At 36.0% G+C, this 18962-nt stretch overlaps 1 protein-coding gene and 1 non-coding gene across 30 annotated transcripts in view; one reads left to right on the plus strand and one right to left on the minus strand.

Moving 5' to 3' along the window:
* The window catches only part of CCDC150 (coiled-coil domain containing 150), a 94296-nt gene that overhangs the window by 38329 nt on the left and 37005 nt on the right, over positions 1–18962 (plus strand). For 26 of the 29 annotated variants that reach the window (XR_010136068.1, XM_024243873.2, XM_024243874.2 and 23 more), the window contains one exon: positions 15245–15358. The exons of the other annotated variants lie outside the window; for them this stretch is intronic. Coding sequence is in view for 25 of the 26 variants with exons in the window: in XM_024243873.2 (XP_024099641.2) it covers positions 15245–15358 (114 nt within the window). In the remaining variant the exon portion in view is untranslated. The remainder of the gene's footprint in view (positions 1–15244; positions 15359–18962) is intronic. 29 annotated transcript variants of the gene reach the window in all.
* On the minus strand, positions 8052–8234 carry LOC112132481 (small Cajal body-specific RNA 16). Its single transcript, XR_002914247.1, has one exon. It is a non-coding gene; the product is annotated as a small Cajal body-specific RNA 16 (non-coding RNA).

Genomic DNA, 18962 nt, shown 5'->3' on the forward strand with positions numbered 1-18962 from the left:
CTACATAGTGAAACCCCATCTCTACTAAAATACAAAAATTAGCTGGGTGTGGTGGTGGGCGCCTGTAATCCCAGCTACTCGGGAGGCTGAGGCAGGAGAATCGCCTGAACCCAGGAGGCAGAGGTTGCAGTGAGCAGAGATTGTGCCATTGCACTCCATCCTGGGCGACAGAGCAAGACTCCCTGTCAAAAAGAAAAAAAAAAAAAAAAAAAAACTAAGGCTGCCTAAGTACCTATCAGCACCTGCCACTTTATCTTCAAGGTACCATTTTCTGGGTTCTAAAACAGTAGAATGTCCAGAGAAACAAATGAAATCCTTATTAAAATTAAACAAGAACCAATCTTTAAAACATTGCTGTTTGTGTTTCAAATTTTGAAGAGAGTAAAGATTATGTATCACTGTCATCTGGAGAATATATCTGGAGCAGCAAGGAGTTATTAGCTCACTTAGACAAGAAATCCAGCAATAGGTGTTGGGTATAGTCGTCAAGCCTTGACTGTTTCTTTGCTTCTGGTTTGCCCAAGTAGCATTTGTATTACCATAATACAAATACAAATACATGTAAACTTTTAATTTAAGGATTGGAGAGAGGAGAAATGCTAGAGTTTGAGCCTGAGCTCAAATGCAGTTACCACCAAGCTAGCAGGTGCTTTCTCTGGTTCTAGTGATATGAAAATAGTCCACCCTAAAAATCCTCAAATGAGGCTGACTTCCTGTGGCAAGGACTTTGGTGGTATCAATTTGACCCCAACCATGCTTTCTAAAATTGGGAAAATTGGTGACTACTATTAAATTCAGTAATGCTTTTTGCTTAAAAATGTTAGTGAATGAAAGCGGGCGTGGTGGCTCACACCTGTAATCCCAGCACTTTGGGAGGCTGAGGCGGGCAGATCACTTGAGGCCAGGAGTTTGAGACCAGCCTGGCCAACAAGGCAAAACCCTGTCTCTACTAAAAATACAAAAAAAATTAACCAGGTGCGGTGGCGCACACTTGTAATCCCAGCTACTCGGGTGACTGAGGCATGAGAATTGCTTGAACCTCGTAGGTGGAGGTTGCAGTGAGCCAAGATTGCACCACTGCATTTCAGCCTGGATGACAGAGTGAGACTCTGTCTCATAAAAAAGTTAGTGAATGTTACATGGCCAAGGCAAATGCTGTGAATATGTTTGGGATAAAAACATAGCATTATTATTTTGCTTGTCTGGTTTCATTCATCTTAATGTAGACTAAGTGTAAGTTCCTGGTGCTGAAAGATACTAGCTCGTTGGAGACATTCTATGAAGCCAAATGATAATGCTTATAGAAAATCTCATTTTGTGGTATATAAATTGATTTTTTAAATATGTGTTCTTTTAACGCTATGCTTTTTTAAAAAGTCAGGTTAATTGTTATAATTTACATACAGTGAAATTCACCCTTTTTTAGTGTATAGTTCTGTGAATTTTGACACATACAATCAGGTAACCACCACCAAAATCAAAATATAGAACATTTTTGTCACCCTGAGGAAGTTCCCTTGTGCCCTTTTGTAATCAATGCCTTCTTCCACCTCCTTCCCCTGGCAACCACAGATCTGTTTTTTTTTGTCCCTGTAGTTATAAATTATCCAGAGTGTCGTATAAATAGAATCATACAGTATGTAGCATTTTAAATTTAATTTCTTTCATTTAGCCTAAGTCATTTGAGATTCATCCATGTTGTGTGTCAATAATCTGCTCCATTGCCTGGATGTATCAGTTTCTTTATCCATTCACCAACTGAAGGACATTTGGTTTGTTTCCTGATTTTGGCAGTTAATAAAGCCTCTATAAATATTCAAATATGCACATATGTATTTCTGTTGGGTAAATATCAAGAGTTGGATTTCTGGTTCCTGTGATAAATGTATGTTTAACATAATAACAAACTGCTCAACTGTTTTTCAAACAATCTGTACCATCTTACATTTCTATCAGTAATTCATGAGTTCCAGTTTCTCTACATTCTCACCAGCACTTGGTTGTCAGTTTTTTAGTTTTATCTATTAGAATTTGTGTGTAGCAGCCTTATCACTGTGGTTGTAATTTGCATTTCTCCAATGACTAATAATATTGAGCTTCTTTTCCTGCACTTATTTGCCATTACAAATTGAAGTATCTCATCAAATCTTTTAACCATTTTAAATTCAGTTGTTTTTCTGGAGTTTTCAGAGGTTTTAAAACATATTCTTATAATCTTAAAAATATTTTTACTGTTTGTATATATACAAGTCTTTTGTCAGATATGTGTTTTATAGATATCTTCTTCCATTTTATGACTTGTCTTTTCATTTTCTTTCAAAGAGCAGAAGTTTTAAATTTTAATGAAGACTAATGATCAATTTTAAAAATTTTGTGGACCATACTTTTTGAATTTTTGCCTAACCTAGGATCACCACAATTTTCTTTTTTGTTGTCCTCTAGAAGTCTTATAGTTTTAGGTTTTATAGTAAGTCTATGATCCATTTCAAGTTAATTTTTATGTATCATGCAAGGTATTGTTCAGGGTTCATTTCATTTTTTTTTTCAGGGTCTCACTCTGTCGCCCAGGCTGCAGGGCAGTGGCACAATCACAGCTCACTGCAGCCTCAACCTCCCCAGGCTCAGGTGATCCTCCCACCCACCTCAGCCTCCTGAGTAGCTGGGACTGCAGATGCATGCCACCACACTCAGCTAATTTTTTTATTTTTTGTAGAGACGGAGTTTTGTTATGTTGCCTGGCCGGTCTCGAACTCCTGGGCTCAATCAGTCTGCCCAGATATCTCAGACTCCCAAATTGCTGGGATTACAGGCGTGAGCCACCATGCCCAGCCTAGTACCTTTTTAAATTTCTCCATTGGTGGGCTTTCAGGTTGTTTCAACTTTTTGGGTATTAATGATTCTGTGAGCATTTGTATACAATTTTTTTGTGTAAACATATGTTTTCAGTTGTCCGAGGTATAACCTAGGAGTGGAACTACTGGGTCATATGATTACTCCATGTTTATCATTTTGAGAAACTGCCAAACTCTTTTCCAAAGTGGCTACACCATTTTATAATCCCACCAGCAATGTTTGAGAGTTCCAGTGTCTCCACATCCTTACTAACACTTGTTATTGTTCACATTTTTAAAATACCCATCCTAGTGGGTGTGAAATATCTCACTGTGGTTTTTTAATTGAGGTGAAATTCACATAATATAAAATTAGCCATTTTAAAGTGAACAATTCAGTGGTATTCAGTACATTTGCAGTGTGGTGCCACCACTGCCTCTGTCTAGATTCAAAATATTTTCATCACCCCAAAAGGAAACCCTGTACTAGTTAAGCAGTCACTCCCCATTCCCTCCTTCTCCCAGGCCCTGACAACAACTAGTTGGCATTCTGTCTCTATGGATTTACCTATTCTGGATATTTTATATAAATATAATCATACAATATTTGATCTTTTGTGTGTGGCTTCTTTTACTTAGCATGATACTTTTGGGGTTCTTCAACATTGTAGTACGTATCAGTACTTCATTTTATGGCTGAGTAATGGTAATTGTATGTATGTATGTGCACACACACACACACTCACACACACACCAAATTTGTTTATCTGTCCATCTGTCAAAGAACATTTGCACTGATTTTACCTTTTAGCTATTGTGACTAGTGCTGATATGAACCTGTATATACATATATTTCAGTACCCCTTTTCAATTCTTTGTGATATATATATCTTAACAGTGGAATTTCTGGGTCACACGATAATTTTATGCTTAACTCTGAGGAATCACCAGTTTTCCACAGCACTAAACCATTTTACATTCTTACCAGCGATGTACAAAAGTTCCAGTTTCTCCACATCCTCACAAACACTTATTTTGTGTTTCATTATAGCCATCCTAATGGGTGTGAAGTGGTACCTCATTGTGGTTTTGATTTGCATTTCCATAATAACTAATGATGTTAAGCAGCTTCTTGTGTGCTTACTGGCCATTTGTATATCTTCTTTAGAGAAATGTCTATTCAGATCCTTTGTCTGTTTTTAAAACGGATTATCTTTTTAATTATCAACTTGTATGAGTTCTTTACATATTCTAGATACTACAACCTTATCAGATGTGATTTGCAGGTATTTTCTCCCATTCTGTGGGTTGTATTTTTACATTGATAATGTCCTTTGATGCATAAAAGTTTAAAAAATTTTAAGTTTGGTTTATCTGTGTTTCCTTGGATTGTTTGTGTTTTAGTATTATATTTGAGAAACTCTTGCCTAACTCAAGATCATATAGATTTATACCTATTTTATATTTTAAATTTGTTTATAGTTTCATGTATTAATTTAGGTCTTTGATCCACTTTGAGTTTATTTTATATGTGCTATGAGGTAAGGGTTTGACTTCATTATTTTGGCTATAGATATGCAATTTTCCCAACACTGTTCGTTGAAAAGATCATTCAGTCTTTCTATGGAATAGTTTTCACTCCCCTGTCAAAAATCAATTAATCATAGATATGTAAGTTTATTTCTAGACTCTTAATTATCTTGCATTGATCTATATGTCTGTCGTTATGCTAATACCACACAGTCTTGATTACTATTGTTTTGTAGGAAGTTTTGACGTCTAAATGTGAATCTTCCAACTTTTTTTGTTGTTGTTGTTTTTTAAAGATTGTTTTAGTCATTCTGGGTCATTGCATTTCTATATGAATTTTAGGACCAGACTTTCCATTTCTGTAAAAAAGAACAGCTGGAATTTTGGTAAGGTTTACATTGAATCTGTAGATCAATTTGAAGAGTATTACAATCTCAATAATACAATTTGTTGTATATTTTCTGTATAAAGTATGTCCTCACTTAATGTCATCAGTAGGTTCTTAGGTTTCAACTTCAAGTGAAACGACATACAGCAGGTCCTTGAATAACATCATTTCATTCAGTGTTGTGTTATGATGTTGATAAGAAAAAAATGGATTTTGTTATACATTATCATTTCACTTAAAGTTGCAGTCTCCAAGAACCTATCAATGACAGTGAGGACTACTGTATAAGATAGTGTCATCTCTATAACTATCTCTATAAACTATATCTCTATAAATTATCTCTATTTGTAATAGAGATAGTTATTTTTTGTAGAGATGGAGTTTTGTTCTGTTGCCTGGCTGGTCTCGAACTCCTGGGCTCTCTATTTGCTATGTCTATTTGTAATAGAGATAGTTTCACTTCTTCCTTTCCAATTTGGCTGCCTGTTATTTCGTTTTTGTATATAATTGCCTGATAGAATCTCCAGTGCAGTATTGAATAGAATTGGTGAGAGCAGACATCTCTGTCTTGTTTCTGATCTTTGGGGGAAAGCTTTTAGTTTGTCACCATTAAGTATGATGTCAACTGTGGGGTTTTTTCAATGCGCTTCATCAGGATTAGAAAATTCCCTTCTATTCTCAGTTTGTTGGGAATTTTTGTCATGAAAATATGTTGAATTTTGTTAAATGCTTTTGCTATGTCTCTTGAGATGATCTTGTGGGTTTTGTTCTTTGTTCTATTACTATGGTGTATTACAGTGATTGACTTGAAGTGCAAAACTAAGCTTGTATTCCTTGGATAAATTTTATTTGGTCATGTTGTCCTTTTTATATGTTGTTGCATTAGGTTTGCTAGTATTTTGTTAAGATTTTTTGCATCTATATTCATAAGAGATACTGTTCTGTAGTTTTATTTTCTTGTAATCTTTTTGGTTTTGGTATCAAGATAATATTGGTCTCTTAAAATGATTTGGTAAGTATTCCCTCCATTTCTATTGTTGGGAAGAGTTTGTGAGGGCTTGGGGTTAATTCTTCTTTGAATATTTTGTAGCATTTACCAGTGAAGCCATCTGGTTCTGGGCTTTCTTGTATGTAGAAGGTTTTGTTTTTTTGTTTGGTTTATTATTTTTATTCTTATAGGTCTATGCAGATTTTCTACCTTAATATGAGTCAGTTTCAGTAGTTTGGTTCTTTCTAGGAATTTGTCCATTTCATCTAGGCTATCTAATTTGTTAGCATACTATTTTCAGAGTAGCCCCTTGTCTTTCTTTCTGTAAGGTCAGTAGCAGAGTTCTCTCTTTGATTTCTAATTTTAATGATTTGTGTCTCCTGTATTTTGTTCTTGTTTAGTCCAGCTAAAGGTTTGTCAATTTTGTTGATCTTTCTAGAGAACCAACTTGTGGAAGTTTTTATAGATTTTTCTCTATCTTATTTCTGCGTTAATCCTTACTGTTATCTTCTTTATGTTTGCTTGGGGTTTAATTTGCTTTTCTTTTTCTAGTTTCTAAAGATAAGCTTAGGTTATTGATTGAGAAATATTTCATTTTTTAAACGTAAGTGCCTATAGGAGTCACTCTGAACCTATTCTGGTTCAGGGGAGTGCCCATAAAAAATAAGTTTCTGCAGCTATAAATTTCCCTCTCTGCACTGCTTTAGCTGCATATGAGATGTTTTGTTATTTTGTGTTTTCATTTTTGTTTATCTCAAACTGTTCTTTAATTTCCCTTGAGATTTCTTTTTTGACCCATTGGTTGTTTAGAAGTGACATGTTTAGTTTATTCCCATATGTGAATTCCCCAAATATTCTTTTATTGATTTCTAATTTTGTTCCATTATGGTGGGAGAACATACTTTGCATGATATCAGTCCTTTCAGATTTATTGAGAGTTGTTTTATAGTATAACAGGGATATACCCTGAAGAATGTTCCATGTGCATTTGAGAAAAATGTGTATTTTGCTATTATTGGGAGGATTGTTCTATAGGTGTCCGTTAGGTCTACTTGGTTTATAGTGTTGTTCATGTCTTCTGTTTCCACATTAATCTTCTGTCCAGTTGTTCTGTTGATTAATGAAAATGGGGTATTGAAGTCTCCAACTATTACTGTTAAATTATTTATTTGTTCCTTCAATACTGTCGTTTTTTGCTTCATATATTTGTGGCCTCTGTTAGGTGCATATATATTTATAAATGATGCATCTTCTTGATGGGTAAACACTTTTTCGATGTATAATGCCCTTTATCTCACCAGTTTTTTCTTAATGTCTATTTTGTCTAATATTAGTACAGTCATTTTAGCTCTTTTTAGATTACTGTTTAATTTATATGGTATATATTTTCCATCCTTTTGCTTTCAACCGCATTTCTGTCTTTGAATCTAAAGTGTATATTTTATAAACAGCATATAGTTGTTTTTTTAAAAACTAATTTTGCCTATCTCTGCGCTTTGTAATTGCAGTGGTTTAATCCATTTGTATTTAATATAATTACTATTAAGGTAGGATTTATATCTGCCGTTTTGCTTTTTTTGTTTCATTTTTTGCTTTTCATTCCTCTATTTCTCAATTAGTGCCATCTTTTATGTCAAATATATATATTTCTAGTTCACCATTTTAACTCCCTTATCATTTCTTTTATTCTATATTTTGGTTTATAGGTAACAAAAAGAATTACAAACAAAAATATATACTACCTTTTATATACACCTGTGTTGCTCCCTTTACTGTTACCTTTTATTTCTTATGTGGATTCCAGATATTGTCTAGTGCCCTTTTATTTTAGCCTAAAGAACTTCCTTTAGTATTTCTTACAGCATATGCTTTCTAGCTTCACAATCCAAACCCCACCAAAAATGGGGACCTGGAGAAATTACTCCACATTTTAGGTGAAGTCTGAAGAACCACATTCTCAAGAGTGTGTTTAAACTAGAAGAAAAGCTCTTGTATGAATTATTTCCATTTTTATTTATCTGGGAATGTCTTAATTTCTTTGTTGTTTTTGAAGGATAGGTTTGCTGAATTTAGAATTCATGGTTGAATGTTTTTCTTTCAGCATTTTGAATATGTCATCCCACTGCCTTCTGGCCTCAACTTTCTGATGAGAAATCAGCTGTTAATCTTGCTGAGATTATCTTGTACATCAGGAGCCACTCCTCTCTTGATACTTTCAAGATTTTGTGTCTCTTGCTTTCAACAGTTTACTTATGTATGTTTTGGGGCATGTCTTTTACACTCATTCCCACAGTTGGCAACTCTCCTTTAGCTTTCATTTCTGATATCACATGATCAACAAACTGCTGCTGGAATGCTTACACCTGTTACTGCAAATTCAAAACCCAGGAAAGACTTCTCCTGGGAATTTACTTTATGTCAGGCTTGGGCTGCCTGGTACATGGCTGCACCCACAACTGGGCAAGTTCAACAACACAGGAGCCTTTCCACAGACTATGATTATTGTAGCTTTATAATAAATTGTGAAATTAGGTAGAGTCCTCCAACAGTGTTATTTTCCTAAAGTGTTTTAGCTATTTTAGTTCGTTTGCTCTTTCATATGTGTTTTAGAATGACCTTAATGATGTTTTGTGGGGATTCAACTGAAATTAGAGTTAACATCTCAGCAATATTGCACCTTCTAATACAGTTAGGTTGTCACTTAATGATGGAGATACATTCTCAGAAATGCATCTCTGGGCAGTTTTGTTGTCATGCAATAGAGAGTACTTACACAAACCTCAGTGGTCACACCTAGGTTATTTTTTTTAACTTTTAAGTTCAGTGTACGTGTGCAGGTTTGTTACATAGGTAAATGTGTGTTACGAGGATTTGTTATGCAGATTATTTCATCACCCAGATATTATTATTTTTCCTGATCCTCTCCCTCCACCCACCCTCCACCCTCTGACACACCCAGTACGTGTTGTTCTCCTCTGTGTATCCATATATTCTCATCTAGTTCCCACTTAGAACACGCAACATTTGGATTTCTTTTCCAGTGTTAGTTTGCTAAGGATAATGGCCCCCAGCTCCATCCATGATCACGAGGACATGATCTCATTCTTTTTTATGGCTGCATAGTATTCCATGGTGTATATGTACCACATTTGCTTTATCCAGTCTATCATTGATGAACATTTAGGTTGATTCCATGTATTTGCTGTTGTGAATAGTGCTCCAGTGAACATACACACATGCATGTATCTTTATAATAGAATGATGTATATTCGTTTGGGTATATACCCAGTAATGAGATGGCTGGGTCAAATGGTATTTCTGTCTTCAGGACTTTGAGGAATCACCACACTGTCTTCCACAATGGTTGAACTAATTTACACTCCCACCAACAGTGTGCAAGTGTTCCTTTTTCTCCACAACCTCACCAGCATCTGTTATTTTTTGATTTTTTGACTTTTTAATAGTACTCATTCTGACTGGTGTGAGATGGTATCTCATTGTGGTTTTGATTTACATTTCTCTAATGTTCAGTGATGTTGAGCTTTCTTAATATGATTGTTGGCCACATTTATGTCTTTTAAGAAGTGTCTGTTGATGCTTTTTGCCCACTGTTTAATGAGGTTGTCTTTTTGTAAATTTAAGTTCTTATAGATGCTGGATATTAGACCTTTGTCAGATGTATAGTCTTCCATTCTGTAGACTGTCTGTTTACTCTTTTGATAGTTTCTTTTGCTATGCAGAAGCTCTTTAGTTTAATTAGATCCCATTTGTCAATTTTTGCTTTTGTTGCGATTGCTTTTGATGTCTTTGTCATGAAATCTTTGCTCGTGCCTATGTTCTGAATAGTATTACCTAGGTTGTCTTCCAGGGTTTTTATAGTTTTGGGTTTTATATTTAAATCCTTAAGCTATTTTGAGTTAATTTTTGTATGTGGCATAGGAAAGGGGTCCAGTTTCCATCTTCTGCATATAGCTAGCCAGTTATCCCAGTCCCATTTATTTAACAGGGAATCCTTTCCCCATTGCTTTTTTTGTCAGGTTTGTTGAAGGTCAGATAACCAAAGGTGTGTGGTCTTATTTCTGGGTTCTCTATTCTGTTCCATTGGTCTATGTGTCTGTTCTTGTACCAGTACCATGCATGCTGTTTTGGTTACTGTAGCCCTGTAGTATAATTTGAAGTTGAGTGGCGTGGTACCTCCAGCTTTGTTCTTTTTGTTTAGGATTTTCTTAGCTGTTCAGGCTCTTTTTTGGTTCCATATAAATTTTAAAATAGTTTTTTCTAGTTCTGTGAAGAATGTCAATGGTAGTTTAATGGGAATAGCACTGAATCTGTAAATTTCTTTGGGCAGTATGGCTATTTTAATGACATGATTCTTCTTATCCATGAGCATGGAATGTTTTTCCATTTGTTAGTGTCATCTCTCATTTCTTTCAGCAGTGTTTTTTTTAAATTTATTTTTATTTATTTATTTATGTATTATTATAATACTTTAAGTTTTAGGGTACATGTGCACAATGTGCAGGTTAGTTACATATGTATACATGTGCTATGCTGGTGTGCTGCACCCATTAACTCATCATTTAGCATTAGGTATATCTCCTAAAGCTATCCCTCCCCCCTCTCCCCACCGCACAACAGTCCCCAGAGTGTGATGTTCCCCTTCCTGTGTCCATGTGTTCTCATCGTTCAGTTCCCACCTATGAGTGAGAATATGTGGTGTTTGGTTTTTTGTTCTTGCGATAGTTTACTGAGAATGATGATTTCCAATTTCATCCATGTCCCTACAAAGGACATGAACTCATCATTTTTTACGGCTACATAGTATTCCATGGTGTATATGTGCCACATTTTCTTAATCCAGTCTATCATTGTTGGACATTTGGATTGGTTCCAAGTCTTTGCTATTGTGAATAGTGCCACAATAAACATACGTGTGCATGTGTCTTTATAGCAGCATGATTTATAGTCCTTTGGGTATATACCCAGTAATGGGATGGCTGGGTCAAATGGTATTTCTAGTTCTAGATCCCTGAGGAATCACCACACTGCCTTCCACAAGGGTTGAACTAGTTTACAGTCCCACCAACAGTGTAAAAGTGTTCCTTTTTCTCCACATCCTCTCCAGCACCTGTTGTTTCCTGACTTTTTAATGATTGCCATTCTATTTTGTAGTTCTTCTTGTAGAGACCTTTCACCTACCTAGTTAGCTGTATTCCTAGGTATTTTATTCTTTTTGTGGCAACTGTGAATGGGAGTTCAGTCATGATTTGGCTGTCAGCTTTACTGTTGTTGGTGTATGGGAATGCTAATGATCTTTGCACATTGATTTTGTATCCTGAGACTGCTGAAGTTGCTTATCAGCTTAAGAAGCTTTGGGGCTGAGGCGATAGGGTTTTTGAGATATAGGATCATGTCATCTGCAAAGAGGGATAGTTTGACTTCCTCTTTTTCTATTTGAATACCCTTTATTTCTTTCTCTTTCTTGATTGCCTTGGCCAGAACTTCCAATATTATGTTGCATAGGAGTAGTGAGAGAGGGCATGCTTGTCTTGTGCTGGTTTTCAAGCGAAATGGTTCTACCTTTTGCCAATTCAGTATGATATTGGCTGTGGGTTTGTCATAGATGGCTCTTATTATTTTGTGGTATGTTCCTTCAATACCTAGTTTATTGAGTTTTTAACATGAAGGGATGTTGAATTTTATTGAAGGCCTTTTCTGCATCTATTGAGATAATCATGTGGTTTTTCTCTTTAGTTCTGTTTATGTGATGAATCACATTTATTGATTTGCATATGTTGAACTAACCTTGCATCCCAGGGATGTAGCCTACTTGATCATGGCAGATAAGCTTTTCGATATGCTGCTGGATTCAGTTTGCCAGTATTTCATTGAGGATTTTTGCATCAATGTTCATCGAGGATATTGGCCTGAAGTTTTCTTTTTTTTGTTGTATCTCCGCCAGGTTTTGGTATCAGGATGCTGCTGGCCTCATAGAATAAGTTAGAGAGTAGTCACTCCTTTTCAGTTTTTTGGAATCATTTCAGTAGAAATGGTACCAGCTCTTCTTTGTACCTATGATAGAATTCAGCTGTGAATCTATCTGATGCTGGGCTTTTTCTGGTTGCTAGGCTATTTGTTACTGCCTCAATTTCTGAACTCGTTATTAGTCTGTTCAGGGATTCAATTTCTTCTTCCTGGTTAATTCTTGGGAGGGTGTATATATCTAGGAATTTATCTGTTTCTTCTATATTTTCTAGTTTATGTGCATAGAGGTGTTTTTAATATTCTCTGATGGTTGTTTGTATTTCTGTGGGGTCAGTGGTAATATCTCCATTATCATTTCTGATTGTGTTTATTTGAAACTTCTCTTTTCTTATTTATTAGTCTAGCTAGAAGTCTATCTATTTTATTTTATTTTTTTAAAAAACAGCTCCTGGGCTGGGCACGGTGGCTCACTCCTATAATCCCAGCACTTTGGGAGGCCGAGGCCGAGGTGGGTGGATCATGAGGTCAGGAGTTCGAGATCAGCCTGGCCAAAATAGTGAAACCTCGTCTCTACTAAAAATACAAAAATTAGCCAGGCATGGTGGCATGGGCCTGTAGTCCCAGCTACTCAGGAGACTGAGGCAGAAGAATTGCTTGAACCCGGGAGTCAGAGGTTGTAGTGAGCTGAGATTGCGCCACTGCACTCCAGCCTGGGCAACAGAGCAAGACTGCATCTCAAAAACAAAGCAAAAACGGCTCCTGGATTTGTTGATCTCTTGAATGGTTTTTGTGTCTCTATCTCCTTCAGTTCACCTCTGATTTTGATTATTTCTTGTCTTCTGCTAGCTTTGAGATTTGTTTGCTCTTTATTCTCTAGTTCCTTTAGTTGTGAAGTTAGGTTGTAAACTTGAGATCTAATTTTTTGATGTAGGAATTTTGTGCTATACATTTTCCTCTTTATAGTGCCTTAGCGGTGTCCCACAGATTCAGGTATGTTATCTCTTTTTTCTCATTAGTTTCAAATAACTTATTGAATTTTGCCTTAATTTCATTATTTACCTGGGAGTCATTCAGGAGCAGGTTGTTCAATTTCCATGTAGTTGTGTGGTTTTGAATGAATTTCTTAGTCTTGAATTCTAATTTGATTGTGTTGTGGCCCAAGAGACTGTTATAATTTCAGTTCTTTCACATTTGCTGAGGAGTGTTTTGCTTCCAATTATGTGATCAATTTTAGAGTAAGTGCCATGTGGCAATGAGAAGAATGTATATTTGTTGTTTTGGGGTGGGGAGATCTGTAAATATCTGTCATTTCCATTTGATCTAGTGCTGAGTTCAGATCCTGAATATCTTTGTTCATTTTGTGTCTCCATGATTTAATATTGTCAGTGGAATGCTAAAATCTCCCACTATTATTGTGTGGGGGTCTAAGTCTCTTTGAGAGTCTCTAAGAACTTGCTTTGTGAATCTGGGTGCTCCTGTGTTGGGTGCATATATATTTAAGATATAGTTCTTGTTGAATTGAACTCTCTACCATTATGTAATGCCCTTCTTTGTCTTTTTTTGTCTTTATTGGTTTAAAGTCTGTTTTTTCAGAAACTAGGATTGCAACCCCTGCTTTTTTCTGTTTTCCATTTGCTTGGCAGATTCTCCTCCATTATTTTGAGCCTGTGACATGCCTAGGTTATATAGTGTAGCTTGTTGCTCCAACCATTGTTGTGTATGTGGTCCGTCATTGATTGAAACATTGTTATGCAACACATGTCGGTACATGAACATGGTATATCTCTCTGTTTTATTTTGGTTTTTTATTTCTCTCAGTATTTCATAATTTTCAGCACATCATATCTTAGACATATTTTGTTAGATTTGTACTTAAAGAATTTCATAGTATTAGTACTGTTTTAAATGGCATTTTAATGAAACGTGAATTTCCAATTGTGCATTGTTGATATATAGAAATACAATAGATTTGCCCTTATATCCTTCAGCCTTGACACACTCACTTATTCTAGCATCATTTTTGGAGGTTCTTTGGGATTTCCTTTTTAGACAATCATATGTCTCGAGTAGAGACAGTTTTATTTCTCCTTTTCCAATCTTAATGGCTTTTATTATGTTTTCTTGCCTTACTGCACCAGCTATGGCCTCCTGTATGATGTGGAATAGGAGTGGTGAAAGTGGATACCTTTGCCTTTTCCCAGTTTTAGGGGGAAAGTTTTTCACTATTAATATTGATATTAGCTGTAGGATTTTTATGGATACATTTTTTTAATCAACTAGAGGTGGTTCCCTTTCATTTCTAGTTTGCTGAGTTTTTATAATGAATTGATGTTGAATTTTATGAAATTCTTTTACTGCGAGTATTGAGATGGTTATATGTGTTTTCTTCTATAGTCTGTTGAAACGGTGTATTATACTGATTTATTTTGAATGTTCAACGAGCTTTGCATTACTGAGATGAGCTTCACTTAGTCCTAATTTGTTATCTTTTTATATATTGCTGGGTTCATTTTGCTAATATTTTGTGGAAGATTTTTTTTTTTTTTTTTTTTGAGATAGAGTTTCACTCTTGTTACCCAGGCTGGAGTGCAATGGTATGATCTCAGCTCACCGCAACCTCTGCCTCCCGGGTTCAAGCAGTTCTCCTGCCTCAGCCTCCCAAGTAGCTGGGATTACAGGCATGTGCCATCACGCCTGGCTAATTTTGTATTTTTAGTAGCGATGAGGGTTCTCCATGTTGGTCAGGCTGGTCTCAAACTCTTGACCTCAGGTGATCTACCTGCCTCAGCCTCCCAAAGTGTTGGGATTACAGGCGTGAGCCACCGCTCCTGGTCGGAAGATTTTCGCATCTATATTCATAAGCTTGAATTGATTTTAAGTAAATACCAGAAGGACTTTAACTTATAGTAAAGGGGAACTATATAATTTACGATATCCCTTTTGCTGAGGGCAACTAGAAAAACTCAAAAAATGGAAAAGAGAGAAAACGGGTTCTTTTTAGAAAAAATGTTAGACCCACAAACCACACAGAGAAAAGGGTTCTTAAAAACATCATAGAGCGGCTGGACGCTGTGGCTCATGTCTGTAATCCCGGCACTTTGGGGGGCTGAGGCGGGCAGATCACAAGGTCAGGAGTTCGAGACCAGCCTGATCAACATGATGAAACCCTGTTTCGACTAAAAATACAAAAATTAGCCGGGCATGGTGGCGCGTGCCTGTAATCCTAGCTACTCAGGAGGCTGAGGCAGGAGAATCGCTTGAACCCGGGAGGCAGAGGTTGCAGTGAGCCAAGATCACACCACTGCACTCCAGCCTGGGTGACAGAGCGAGGCTCCGTCTCAAAAAAGTAAAAAATAAAAAATCATAGAGCTATCAGACTGACTGGTCATATCTCCATATTTAGAGGCAAGGAAACATGGAAGATATTGTCCATTTTACAGTTGTAATTGTAATTTTAAAAATAAGATAATACTTTTTGGATCTGGCGTAAATAGTTTCTTTTTTACTTTTGTTTCTTTAAAGGTAGACATAAATACGTTAACTCATAACCTGCAGACTCTTGAAGAAGAGAATAAGCACCTGGCAGATCAAATGGCTTCCCTAGAACTTCAGCAAGTCACTTCTGATTACCATGGGGTGGGTATAAAAAGGTCAGTCTAAATAGCAATTAATGACTAATGAGTTCAGAAATAACAACAACCAGAGGTCAGGAGATGGGTTTTCTTTGTGTTTTCATTATTAAAAATCTAAGCAGAGATTCTTACAGTATTCAAACAGTAGTGATTTGAGAAACCAAGAATTTAAGGGATTTATTAAACATTTGCCTTCACAAACAATCTGTGTTACGGAAAAATACAAATATATCTGATGTTTTAAAATAGTTCCTCTTTCATAAATTATGAGCAAGAAACTTGATTTTTTTCTCATCAGACAGTTTCCTCCATTAGGCAATCAGTAATAAGTCTGATTTCTGAAGGCTATTTGACAAGGTCAGTGCATTACACATAAACGGTACAGTTCTTAAAATACCTTCTCCAGGCGGGGTGCGGTGGCTCACACCTGTAATCCCAGCACTTTGGGAGGCTGAGGCAGGAGGATCACGAGGAAAGGAGATTGAGACCATCCTGGCTAACACGGTGAAACCCTGTCACTACTAAAAATAGAAAAAATTGGCCAGGCATAGTGGTGGGTGCCTGTAGTTCCAGCTACTCGGGAGGCGGAGCTTGCAGTGAGCCAAGATCACGCCACTGCTCTCCAGTCTGGGCGGCAGAGCGAGACTCCGTCTCAAAAAAAAAAAAAAAATCTTCTCCAAGTAAAGGGGATTTAAAGATATGGTCATTCTGTTAAGTAGCTAATAATTTTCCTGTGTGCTTTCAAATACATGAAAAAGTATTACTGCTTTTAAGCATGCAAATAATCTTTGAAAATTCCTAGAAGACCCCGATGTGAGTCTGTTTTAACCTGAGCTAAAGTCTTTCAAACTGTTATAAGCTGCTCATTACTTCAGCTATGAAAAATTATACAGACTAAGTCTAAATCTTCTTATATGGTCATGGTTTTCAAGCCAGATTTCCTATTTTTCAGTTTTGGCTGTGACCTCGGGTATGATCCTTAACTTCTCTGAGCCTCAGTTTCTTAATCTGTTAAAATGAGGATAATAAGGCTATAACTGTGTGGATATTTGAGCTTAAGTAAATTAATACACACAGAATGTGTAGCAGATAGCTAACGTTTATTGAATTCTTAGTATCTGAACTGTCTCAGAGAAAAAAAAAAAAAAGCCTGTAAGTGCCTATTGGAATGACAAGATCCATTAGCTATAATCCCTGGTACTATTTCAGACCAACCCTCTCTCTCCGCAGAGTTAAAGATTCAGCCATGTCCTTTGCTGGTTGGCCAGCCTCAGCTGGGTTCCTTTGGGAGACCACATTCTCAGTATGACTGATTCTTTCCTGAATCCATTGCCAGTGAGCAGGCCTAGCCTTACCCTATTAATGACTTTGACAGATCTTGCCAGTGATTTGGTCAGTGTTGATTTTTGCCTGCCTACCATGTCTTGATTACAGGTTCCCAGTGATGACTCATAGATAATGCAATTCTAGCTTGCAGTTCTGTCTCCACCGAGAAGTGTCTCTGACCATGCCTGCCTGGAAATGCTTCGGTTGGCTATATGAGTTTGAGGAATGAGCTAGGGATTTCAGGATTTGTTTTTGAATCTTAGCAATATCATTAAATCTATTGTCATTCAATGCTGGCAGTGTATTTTTGTTCTTTGAGAGTTAAAACTTGAAATTATAAAGAGTGCCATCTGGTCTAACCCCTCATTGATTTTTGGAGATACACATGACTGTGTGTTGTGTGTGTAACATCACAAACTTGAATTCAGATAGACCTGGTTTCAACCTCCGTTTACTGTGTGACCTGGGCAGGTTCTTAACCTCTCATGGCCTGCAATACCAAGAGGATCTCTCCTAGTGTAGGTATCCCACAGTATACTCTGCACACCTATATCAGAATAATTACTACTAATAATAATTGATTAGAAATTGGCCTGTTTATGCATCTGCATTCACTCTCTTCTAATGCAAGAACAGTAGTTACTCATCTTTATATTCCTTTGCCTAGCATAATGCCTAATACATAATAGGTGCTTTAAAAACACTGATTGACTAGAATACAAAGAAGGTCATGTCTGTTTTGCCAGGCAGTAAGGATTAATGTCATATTGCAATAATAAATATCATTCTCTGCTATTTCTTTCATATTTCCTAATTTCAGGTTTGTTTGTTTGTTTGTTTGTTTTTGCCATTTTAGTCTGTAGTGATAGTGCAATTTAATTCCATTACCCCTGGCAGTCACGCAGGGAACCACAGTGAGAAAAGATCCAAATGTAGGAAGGTTACCATGCCTGAGTTCAGTTTGAATGATTTTCCTCCCCACTTCTCTTTTGGGGTTTAAACATATATTTTAAAATTGTAGCACTGGACAGAAATATAATTCCCTGTACAACTGGGACTTTAATGACTTGAAATTTAAAAATGAACTAAAATGTATTATTTCTTAAAACCAGGATAACATTGTCAGTGTACACTCATGCAGATGTCTAAGTTGGTTTGATTTGCTGGGGCTCATGTCATACTGTTGTTAAATATTTTGAATAAAAAATTCAAAATAATCAAAAACTTTAAAAAATGCTTACAATCTGCTTATAAAATAGCTTTACCGAGATGCCAGTATCCTACTGGTTTTGTGTATTCTTCTAACAGCTTCTGCTAACTTGTACAGCTCACCTAGATTTAAAAAATGATTTTAGAAATAATTTTATGGCTTACTGTTGATCTTTGGCAACCTGTCTTTCATATCTTAAGATAATTCTTCCTATTTTTACTTCCTGCTTTTCCACAGATTGGTATCTTTCTGTTTCTGAGTTAAAATGGATATTCTAATGTTTGGTATCTTTCTCTGTATGATGTTTCTCAAGTGATTCCCCAGTTTCTGTTTTGCTCTGTATATTAATAATGTTTATAGTATATTGCCAAGAGTATTTAAGCAAAAGTTAATTTCAGTTCACTCTTCTGTAACTCAAAACCTGAGATAGTCACTCATTTAAGTGGTTTCTAATTTCTTGTCTCCTGTTGATGAAAGTACAGGGCCTATTTAAATCTGTAAACAGTAATTTAAGTAACTGCCTTAACATCCACTTTCCCTTAGCAACTTGGAACAATTATTTTTTGTGTATGTCATAATATTTAAATAAGTGACCCTTTGTCAAATATTATCACATTTTGATTTTGCTCAGTTTTCATTTAGTACATTAGCATTCTCTTTGGTGGCAAAATGGGAAAATTATTGTTTTAAAAGTATATTTAAAAGATTAATGGAATTTCTTTATGCCTTTGCCTGAAAGAGGGAATTGTATTGATAGGGAAAAAGCTCCATTATTTTTTAAATTTCTGGTCACCTTTTATAGAAGACCCAGATAATTTAAGTTATTCTTTAAAAAAAACTTTCCCCATTTCAAGAAGATAGTTATATTTGAGTGTTTAGTATTTGTTAGAGCTAGCATATTTTAGGTTAACTCTAGTTCTTGGTTTTTTATATGTTCTTACTATGCTTTACAGCACACTGATACATCTTAATTTGTAGAAGTTTGAATCGAATTTTAAATAATTAAGCTTTTTTTTTTATTATACTTTAAGTTTTAGGGTACATGTGCACAACGTGCAGGTTTGTTACATAT

Source organism: Pongo abelii, chromosome 11 (assembly GCF_028885655.2).
Source record: "Pongo abelii isolate AG06213 chromosome 11, NHGRI_mPonAbe1-v2.0_pri, whole genome shotgun sequence".
NCBI classification, from domain to species: Eukaryota; Metazoa; Chordata; class Mammalia; order Primates; family Hominidae; genus Pongo; species Pongo abelii.